The 10,562-nt window shown below is 42.6% G+C and overlaps 1 protein-coding gene across 1 annotated transcript in view; it reads right to left on the bottom strand.

Moving 5' to 3' along the window:
* Window positions 1-7,112: 7,112 nt before the first annotated feature.
* TTC27 (tetratricopeptide repeat domain 27) overlaps window positions 7,113-10,562 on the bottom strand; it is a 171,123-nt gene continuing 167,673 nt past the window's right edge. The window contains exon 20 of the mRNA XM_044261742.1: window positions 7,113-7,354. Within this exon, the coding sequence (XP_044117677.1) occupies window positions 7,232-7,354 (123 nt within the window). The 3' untranslated portion in view covers window positions 7,113-7,231. The remainder of the gene's footprint in view (window positions 7,355-10,562) is intronic.

Here is a 10,562-nt window from a genome sequence, read left to right as displayed (position 1 = left end):
ATTTAAGTCTAGGATTTTATGGTTGTCTTTTTTTTTTTTTTTTAATTCTTTAGATGGCTCTCATTCACAGGCCTGATTAAAAATTCACCAGACTTTTAAAAAAAAAATCCACAAGACAACTCAATGAACCCAGCTAGGGCTTGAGTCCAAGTAATTAATCACTCTCTCCTCTCCTCACTGGACTGATTTTGAAACCAATTGATGTATACACTCTGAACTCCAACAGATGGAAATCAAAGTGTTCATTTTATTTTTTGATGTGTTATCACATGTGAGCCCCCAGATACTTTGCCTGCAATGTAGCTCTTGGACAGATCCATAAAGGGAGAGTTTGGAACTACAGAGCAGATGCCTACCTCCATCCAGAACTATGGCCCCATTAGGAAGAGAGAGAGAGAGAGGTCAGCTCTCAGACATGCCTAGGCCTGACTCAATGGGGAGACTCATGGGGAGAGCGTGGGAGAGAAGAGAGCACTCTCTTCTGTTCGGAAAGTCTTGAGACAGACAGACAGGCAGACACACAGGGAGAGTCAGGCTGGTCTAGTTCCTTCCGTCACTCTTCCGGCACTGGATGACATGCAGGGTAAAGAGAAGCTAAATTGTTCCTGCTATTCTTTTCCTTCCTAGCATGCTGATTGGAAATCCTCTCTTCTAGGGAAAATTAGGGAGAGGGGAAAAGGTGTAGCTGATACCACTCTCCCATCGGCACCATCCTTAAAACCAGGCAAGAGATGCCTCAGCCCTGGGCCATTTGCTTTAGAAGGTCCATCTTTTATTCTCCAGACACCCCTTGCTCATAGGACCAAGGGGACACACCCACCTAGACCCTGTACTAACCTCACCTTCTAGACCACAGCTCAGGTACCTGAGACCCCAGGATCCCCTGCTCAAAAGCCCAAAGCCTGCAGCCAGGGTGGCATGGCCTTACCCCCAGACCATGCTCCCAAGGGCAGAGTGGCCTCTGGTCTACACACTCCTCGGTCTGTAGGATGGCATTATGACTGTCTCTGGGTGGTATGACAGACTAAGATGGTAGCTCAGTGTGCACCCCTGTGCACACGAGGCCCCTGCCCAAGAAGGGCGGCTGAAACAGGGCTGGCTCTCCCTGCACCACCCTCTTCTGTTGTGGAATTCCGAGGTTTTGAGAATTCTTAATCAAGATACGCCTTTCCAAGTCACTATATAGGAATATTTCTTAAGATCCAAAGCATAAAACAAATTTTCACAGTTTCTTAGCTTGATTTACAACTTTTAAATATTTAGATATGTGGTACATGGGCCTCCTTCTGCACTCTGGGTCTGAGCCCCCGCCAGGTTGAAGGCATGCCTACTTCCATGTGCTTTATTAGAAAGCTTAATTTAAAAAATTTTTAAAAGCCTATCTCTTGTTGGGTTATGGACATTGGGGAAGGTATGTGCTATGGTGAATGTTGTGAAATGTAAACCTGGCAATTCATAGACCTGTACCCCTGGGGCTAATAATACATTACATGTTAATAAAAAAATTTTTTTTAAATTTTTTAAAAAACCTATCTCTTTATTTCACGTGCACACACACACACACACACACACACGCAGGAAAATGTTAACATGGTTATTTTCTACAAGGGTGGGGATTTGGGTCATTTGACATTTTTCTAATTTTTTTTTTTGTATTTTCTAATCTTTTCACAATGAACATGGGATGGAACACTTGTGTAACTTATTAAAGAGGAAGGTCAACATGGATCAGAGCACACACACCCCAAAAATAACCTCTATCTTACTGGTTATGGCCAGGGGACCCAGCAGAGTCCGTAAAGCACACTTTAACTCTGTGGCGGATACACACTTCTTGTTTGAAAGAGAATTGTGGAAGCAAAAGCGGGTTTTCTGGCCAGACAGCTATAAAAATACCAAGACAGCTTTATCAACACTGGCACCAGACATCCTATAGGCCAAACTGATTTCGGTCAGTGGAGCGACGAAGGGCACACAAGGCTGGAAAAACTTCTGCAACATTGTCTCTCAGACCACAGGGTTGTGACCCCTGCGGGGATTATGGAAACTGGAGCCAAGCGGCTGGATGCCCCCATCCTGGGACCTGCCCCTTTCCCTGGGACCCGAAAGACCATCCACAATGCCCCTTTCTCTCAATCCTAACAAGAACTAATTGTGCACAGTTGCTCACAAAATACTTCCCAGACAGCATCCAACAGGATCCCCACAGCAACTCCGTCTGGTCTGTGGGGCGGTGATTTGCATTCTAGAGCTGGGGAAACTGAGGCCCCAAGTGGTTTCAGCGGCTCAGGTGTGGTCACAGCGAGGAAGTGGAGAGGCGGGAACTTTGGTCTGGGGCAGCTTCGCCCTGACTCCCCTCGTGGGTCAGTTCCTCGGGTCGTGCTTTTCCCACCTGCCGCTGCTCGCTTTCCTTTTCCCCGCCCGGGTCCAACTGGAGAACGCGCGATGATATAAAAATCGACCACCTCGTAAAAATCCATCCCATTCTCGGCGTCTTCCCTTCCCCCTTCCACACGTGCAGCCCAGAAACGTGGGGAGGCTGAGACCAAATGAAGACATGACTTCGGTGTCATGTACTGGCAGCACTGAATGTCATCAAGCTCCCCGCTGAAGAACGGAAAAGATGGTGTCTGTGCTTACTCTCAGGGGTTTCTAGACACTCTGACATGTATTCCTGCTAAACTGTCTCATTTCCAAACCACGTCTACAGGGCGCCTGGGTGGCTCAGTCAGTTAAGCGTTTGCCTTCAGTTTGGATCATGATCCCAGGGTCCTGGGATGGAGCCCCTTCTCAGCAGGGCACCTGCTTCTCCCTCTGCCTTTGCCTCCCCACTCCCCTGCTCATTCTCTCGCTCTGAAATGAATCAATAAAACCTTAGGAAAAAAAAAAGAAAAGAAAAGACAAGACGAATGCACTTCGACATGCATCTTCCGATCGATGTTGTCCTAACATCTCTGTCTGTGGATGCTGACAAGCAGCACAGGCTTCGAGCCGCCCTCCTCTGTCCGGGAGCAGCAGTAACTTCTGCACGTCCACGATACTGACGTTCACCTGAGGCCTCAGTCTGGAAAAAATTAGCAATGCATGGGTTAGCTCCTTAACAACATTACCGTGATTTACTTCCTCCCGCCCCTTTCTGGCAGTAACACCACCGGAGACTCAAACATGGCTGATCCCTACCGTTCAGAAGACCTCTTTTAATACTATCAGTTTTCCGCCTCAAAGTCCTTGGCAGGAGTCCCCTTCCATAGATCACCCTGCTGGTATAGGGCCAAGAGATGGTGTGGTTGACTCACAGGTCACTGTGGTTTATAAGAAGTCAGAATAATAAAAAGGAAGACAGGTCTGACATCATTGGCAAGGGAAAAAATGTGAGCGCTGTTCTAAGTGAATTAGAGCGAGCTCTTGAGTGATGTGGGAGGGGTAAAGCGCCCAGCCCGAGGATAAGGTCCACAGGAAAAGTGCAACTGCTCTACTGAATCTAAAAAGCTCAAAATTGACATTAACTTATTTATCCGAAAGCCAAAGGAAAACAACAAAATCCGCCGAAGCGAACTCCTTATTAATCACTTTATTAACGAGGGGGAAAGAAAAGGAACTTAATGATAAAGTAATGAGGACACACAGTGGGCACACGCTCACACACACACACATTGCACACACAATTGCTCTTGAATTGGTTTTGCTACAAGCCACGTATACAGGATAAAGAGTACCTCTTTGTCCACTTGAGCTACTGCAATTGAAAAAAAAAAATTTCAAGATAAGTTTGGCTTTATAATTCATTTGGTGAAAACCTAATGCAGCTACAATTATTATTAGGCCTTGGTCTGTGAAAGACTCTATAAGAGTTAAAAGCAAGCCAGCACTACCTTGAGCCCATAGGGATTACTCTTTTATTAGTATAGTCTTGGGATTAGTGGAAATGTCTGTCTAATGAATGCAGCTACTATATTTGAGCACATGCCTGAATAAGCTACTTGTTGATTGAAACCTATCTATTTATAAGCACTTCTGCACGTTGTGAAAAATCCATCTGTATCGCCACAGCATGGCACCCGCCCTTCGAATAAAGGCTCTTTGCCATTTCACTATAGGGTCTGTCGAGTGAACAGGCAGAAAGGAAGTGTGTTGCATCTACTTAACAGGTTTTATTCCTCACTCTTGGCCTGTAAAGTAGAGTTACCTTATCTAAACAGTGATTTAGATTGATGTGGATGTTAAGAAAACAGAAGTGGAAAAAAGTACTTTTCATGAGACTCACCCAGGGTTCTAACTTGGTAGATTTACCACAGTTTGGATAAATGGTTGCAAAGAGCTCAAACGAGCCCTCCCTTTGCTTATGTCACAGTCTTTGAGTGGCGTCTGGAATGTAGGTGCATTTACTTACTACACCAACTCGGGTATCATTTCTTCCTTAAATTTCTGCTTATGAATAGCACCCTGATAGCATGTCCAACAGAAACAAGCAAAGCATGAAGAATAGCCTTGATACACAAATAAGTCAATGCTTTCAATGTTTGGGATCCTTCTTACCACACTGAGGCTCCATCTGAGGAAAGGCCAAGCACTCACCCTAGAAAGGAACCTCAAAGTCCAACCCAAAGTCCAACTTCAAGTCCAAGTTCTGCAGTTCTGAACCCCACGAGCGCTTGACACACACCCCATGGTTCTGCTTCCTGGACTCAGTCAGCACCAACTCCCTAAGCTTCCTGAGTTTGAGGTTTGAATATAGAGAAGGTATTTCTTATTCCATTGGGGTTCCACTCCTCTGCAGTTAGGGCCCCCATTTATTATGCGGCTTCTTTGGAAACAGGCTAATGACAACTTTACTAAATTAAAAGAAAAAAGGACTATAATAAACTTTACAGACCACAGGCTATTAAGAACTGAGATTTCACAGAATTTCTCTCCTTGAAGAACTTTATAAACAATGACAGGCAAACATTCCAGGCATCCCATTGTGATAAAGAGAAGGCAGAAATCAGCTGACCCCTGGAAGCTTCTTCTAGCCCTAACATAGCAAGTAGAGATAGCTCTAGCTATTTCTCTTTCTAGAGTCTGTGAGCTTTAATTTCCCAGTGGTATCATAGACCTATGTAGTGCCTAGGAGAGCTCCATAATTTGTAGCTATTAGCATGATTATTCATTCATGCTATGGGAACTCAATAAAGAATCACACATCTTTTATATTCTTCTAGCTGATGATGCACAAAAGTAATGCCAAAAACAAAAGTAGTGATACTCGAAAACCAAAGCTGAAATTTATAAAAGATGCTTGGAAATAGCAAATATTTAAATCATAATATAGCAATACAAAGCATCAGAGACCCTCTAGTAAGTGAAATACAGCATTTTAAAGATACGGTGTTACACTCTGCAGTTGGGTGAAAGTGCTCTAAGAGATGTTAAAAGCTTGATGGAAGGTACTATTGTCACCACACTCACTTTCCAGATGAAGAAATTAAGTACCTGACTGTTAAGTATTAAGTGTTAGCCGGTGAAGTTTTGATAAAACCCCAACTTTTCCTACCTTACCATAGTACCTCCCCATACATTTTCTTCAGTTATGTTAAACACTCACATAAGTAAGATTATTAAACATAATTAACAGGTCTATGTCTTTAAAAAGAAAACATTTGAGAGCTCTCCCTTTTGTGGGATCATTCCAAGATAAAAGAGGGTGTAGGGCAGCCCTGGAGAATTTGATTCACTATAGCATTTGAGAATAGGCCTGGAAGGAGATGATCCTTTTGTGACTTGGTTTGTGACAACTCAGACTCACTCATGTCTTTCTACCTTGAAGCCAAAGGAAAACAAACTGAGAACAAAAAACTTCTAATCCTTGGAAACTCTTCATCAATCTTCCATTTGACTCCTGAAATCTTTGCCCTCCTAAGTATTTGTCTATCCATTTTCCATTGGGGATCACAGCTGGGTACTGATAAAGAGTTCATCTTAAAACCTCACTCACTCCGTCCATCCATCCATCCATTTACCTACCTACTCTCCAACAGCTTCTGTAAAAGATTTGAATGGACATTTAATGTTAACTCAGGCTACTAGCTCACTTTACTGGTCTTTCTCATAGCTTCTATGTCTCCTATAAAACATATTGCTTTAGGGCAGACATTAACTTTTTTTAGACTAGTGTACTAGAAAAGAGAAGCAGGTGGTTAAGGAAAGGAAAAGCACTGGTAAGCATTTGTAACTAAAATTGATCCATCAAAGCTTTTGAAGACTTTTTTTTTTTTAATGTTCAGAAAACTTGTATTTGTAGAGTATGCATTTAAAAATTTCCAATGGAAGCTGAAACTCACAAGGAAGCCAGAGGTAAAAATTATTCAGATTTTATAAATGAGAACACAGATAAAAAGCAAGGGTCCAATGACTTATATAAACATGAGACCCAAAATTCAGCAACCCAAGCCAGGACTGTGAATTCCTCACTACGACTATGGTAGTGAGATTATTAAGCTCAGTTGTTGCCTTCAGTATTTGTTTCCACAGACATTACGAAGAAAGATTTTACTTTGGCATTTCTGTAATACGGCACCGTTTATGGATGTCTTCACTTATAATAACCCAACCATCGTTAGGGTTGGCAGTCTACAAAAGTGAGGAGGGTCAGTCTGCTTAGTAGTGGTTAATGGCCCAATCAAAATTTGAGTTATGTCATTTTTTCCTTGCATTTTCTTGATTTAGAAGTTAATGTATGCCCCATTTCTAATTTAGCCAAACATATCTTTCTGACACAAATACAAAGTCTCAAGAAGGAAAAAGATTTTTGCCATTCAATCTAACCTTTTATCATTTTTGGATAATCACACAGCCGATCTAATGATTCCACAAACTTGCAGTGTGCCGATATTTTTTCCTGTTGCAGACTAAGTCCTTCCAAAGGATGATCTAATTCATTTTAGGCTGAGAGAGAATAAACCCTATGCTAAAAAGCAAACTATAATTTTTTGCTCTTTGGGCTGAAAGACCCCGGCACAGAATACAGAAGTATATATTGAATTCAACAGCAAGTAAGCCTAAAGAAACAGGGAACTTTTAATTAATGTACTTTGGAAGGTCCAAACATGTAGAAAAATCACAAAACAAAAATGTTAGCCATTAAAGAGAATTTTATTTTTTTAAAAAATCATTATCTTGTGTTTCAGATACATAGGTATAAGAGAAATTCAGACGGTGAAAGCTCCTTTTCCAGCTACTGTTCCCAGGATGGTCAGTACTGGTTTCGAAACTGGTTGCTCAGGCCTTGCAGCTCTGTGACGAGGGCGTCTATTGCTGCTGCTTCATCAGCTAACTCCCGGGAAATTTCTCCACTTGCCACATCTGTAAAAAGTTGCTGCAAAATAAAGAACAAAGCAGAACTATCAAAACAATGACAACTTCTCTAAAATAAAATAGGTACAGAGGATAGAATTAAAAATTCCCTGTATCAGGGTACCTGGGTGGCTCAGGTCATGATCTCAAGGTCTTGGGATCGAGCCCCGCATCAGGCTCTCTACTCAGTGGGGAGCCTGCTTCCCTTTCTCTCTCTGCCTGCCTCTCTGCCTACTTGTGATCTCTCTCTCTCTCTCTGTGTCAAATAAATAAATAAATAAATAAAATCTTGGGGGAAAAAAAAAAAGATGCTTCTTTAAAAAAAAAAAAAAAATTCCCCATATCTAATAATTCCACCTGATAGTAACAATGGTTAGTGTTTGTTCTGTTCACCAAACTGGAAATGCACAAGCTGCAAAGTTAAACCAGGCATCAAAAACATGCCTGAGCTGGCAAATTCTGGCAAATTGAAGAGATGGCTCTGCTCTTCAAAATGGTTGCCCTGAACACTGGTTATTCTTTTTTTTTTTTTTTTAAAGATTTAATTTATTTGTCAGAGAGAGAGAGAGAGCCCAAGCATGGGGAGTGGCAGGTAGAGGGAGAAGCAGGCTCCCCACTGAGCAAGAAGCCCAATGCAGGACTCGATCCCAGGACTCTGGGATTATGATCTGAACTAAAGGCAGAGGCTTAACCAACTGAGCCACCCAGACGTCCTCTGGTTATTCATTTCAATGTTATATGATGGTTTCAGGATGAATGGACATTCTTCATCCAAAAAAACCCCAAATCTATTCATTGTGTATACAAGCAAAGTGAATATATTTTATATTCAAGTTCATACACATCATACCCCTTTATACTAATTACTGGACAACTAATTATTGCTTAGGACTCAGAGGCCGCAAAGATTATCAGGATTTGGTAAAAGCAAAGAAGCCCAGCATGTTAAAGTAAAAATAAACATTGCCTCTTTGTAAAAGGACTTGCCTTGGGAGGCGCACTGCAACATACTTTGATAAAGCTGCCACAGCGGAGGCATTCTGGAGAGCCTCTCTACCCGGAACCGCCTGCTGAGCCAGGACAGGCACCCAACAAGATGAACTTCAGGATTTTATGACCACACGGTGTATGTGTGGATGTGTTGATCAGAAATGTAATTTACTCAACACACTGTCTTTTTTTAAAAAATTACACTATTTATTTATTTATTTGAGAGAGAGAGAGAGAGAGAGAGAGAGAGAGCGCGTGCGTGCACATGCGTGCAAATGGTGGGGTGGGGAGGGCACAGGGAAAGAACCGCAAGCAGACTCCATGCTGAGCGCGGAGTCCAACACAGGGCTCGATCCCAGGACCCTAAGATCATGACCCAAGCCAAAATCAAGAGTGAGCCGCTTAACTAAATGAGCCACCCAGGCATCCCACTATTTATCTTTTCCATCAGACCTGACTAGATGACTTGCTTACCATTACCATAGGACTATTTACTATCACAACCATAGACGATAGGACAAGTGTTCTGATGGTTGTTCTAAAAGAGAGCCCCAGAGATGTTTTGAGTGATGGTATGATCACTGGGACAAGCTTAGAGCTTCACTCAGTGATTTTTAGAGCTAAGAGCATTCACTGAATGCAGGACTTCATCAATGTTCAGCAAAGATCTGTCACATTACCGTGTAGTCACACCGTGCACAGTACTTCATAAGAGAGTGACTTAAGAACTATTACAATGTGATTAGTAGAGAAAACACCTTTTAGAAAAGTAATGTAGGGGCCTGGGTGGCTCAGTTGGTTAAGCAGCTGCCTTCGACTCAGGGTCCTGGGATCGAGCCTGGATCAGGCTCCCTGCTCAGTGGAGAGCCTGCTAGCCCCTCTCCCTCTGCCCGCCACTCTGCCTACTTGTGCTCTCTACTTCTCTATCAAATAAGTAAATAAAATCTTAAAAAAGTAACCTAGACTCAGATAGCATATTTTATTTTTACTAAGTATTATAGTGCTTGCAAATCATCATGATCTGCATCACTCCCCTACAAACTAAAGAGGAAGGAGAGAGAAACTGGGGCTTAGAAAGAATGGATTATTTGCTGAGGATCCCAAAATGTGCAAGCAGTAAAGTCTGTCCTGTCTCCAGGATTTCTGGCATTTTCCCGAACAGCCCTCATGGCCACTGCAGCAGGTCTGTGCAGTGATCCCCGTGGGTGGTGGTGGGGGGGAGGACACACTGGATGATGTCAGGTGAGTCTCTAGGCTCTATGTGTTTATTTCAATGAAACCCCTGGCCTGGAAAGAAAAGATCAGAGATTGGTACAAACCAAGCTTACTACAAGCTATTTAATAGAGCTATCCAGGGACGCCTGGGTGGCTTAGTGGGTTAAGCCACTGCCTTCGGCTCAGGTCATGATCCCAGGGTCATGGGATCGTGTCCCGCATCGGGCTCCTTGCTCGGCAGGGAAACTGCTTCTCTCGCTGCCTCTGCCTGCCTCTCTGCCTGCTTGTGTGTACTCGCTTGTTCTCTCTCTCTCTCTCTGGCAAATAAATAAAATCTTTAAAAAAAAAAATAATATAGCTATTCGATTTTGTTTTACCTATTTAAAGTGCTCTAAAAAAGTGTTTGGAGGATCCCAATTCAGCTGAGCAAACCCAATCTGTTTTAAAAAAAAAAAAAAACAAAAATCGGAAAGGCATATGCTCTACTACAAAATCAGAGACTCCCAAATATTCTAGCAAAAACACGGTTTCAAAGGAGGCATGGGGAGGCAAGTTTTCCCAGTTGGGATCTAATGAGAACAAAATCTAAACCTAGATGATGCTCTGAGGCCACCTTTTCAATGTCGGGGAATCTTCCACAAAAGGGAAGACAGGCAGTACCTGCACAGACTAGACTAGTTAGGTAGGTACAGATTTATGTAAAATTAATAACTTACAAGAAAAAGCTTTGCACAGAGATTAGGAACCTAGTAGAGAATTGTAGGTAGGTTAGTGATCTAACCAAAACTAGGAAACCTAGCTCCCCATTTGAGAGGGAAAGTCACAGGAAAAGCTTACTACCTTGACCTTCTTTGAGCGCTCATGCAGTTTTCTGAGAGATACAAAATTATGAAGTTAACCTACCAAACTGGGAGGAAATACAGTTCTTCCTGGTACAATCGGGTTCCAGTTTGCAGATTAAAAAGGGTAGTAAACCAAATTAATATTCTCAAGAGGCAAAAATGATGCCCTCATCTGAAAAGATC

The sequence above is a fragment of the Neovison vison genome, chromosome 8 (genome assembly GCF_020171115.1).
Source record: "Neovison vison isolate M4711 chromosome 8, ASM_NN_V1, whole genome shotgun sequence".
Classification (NCBI taxonomy): Eukaryota; Metazoa; Chordata; class Mammalia; order Carnivora; family Mustelidae; genus Neogale; species Neogale vison.
The sequence above is the reverse complement of the archived record's forward strand: the minus strand, read 5'-3'. Positions and strand labels throughout refer to the sequence as shown.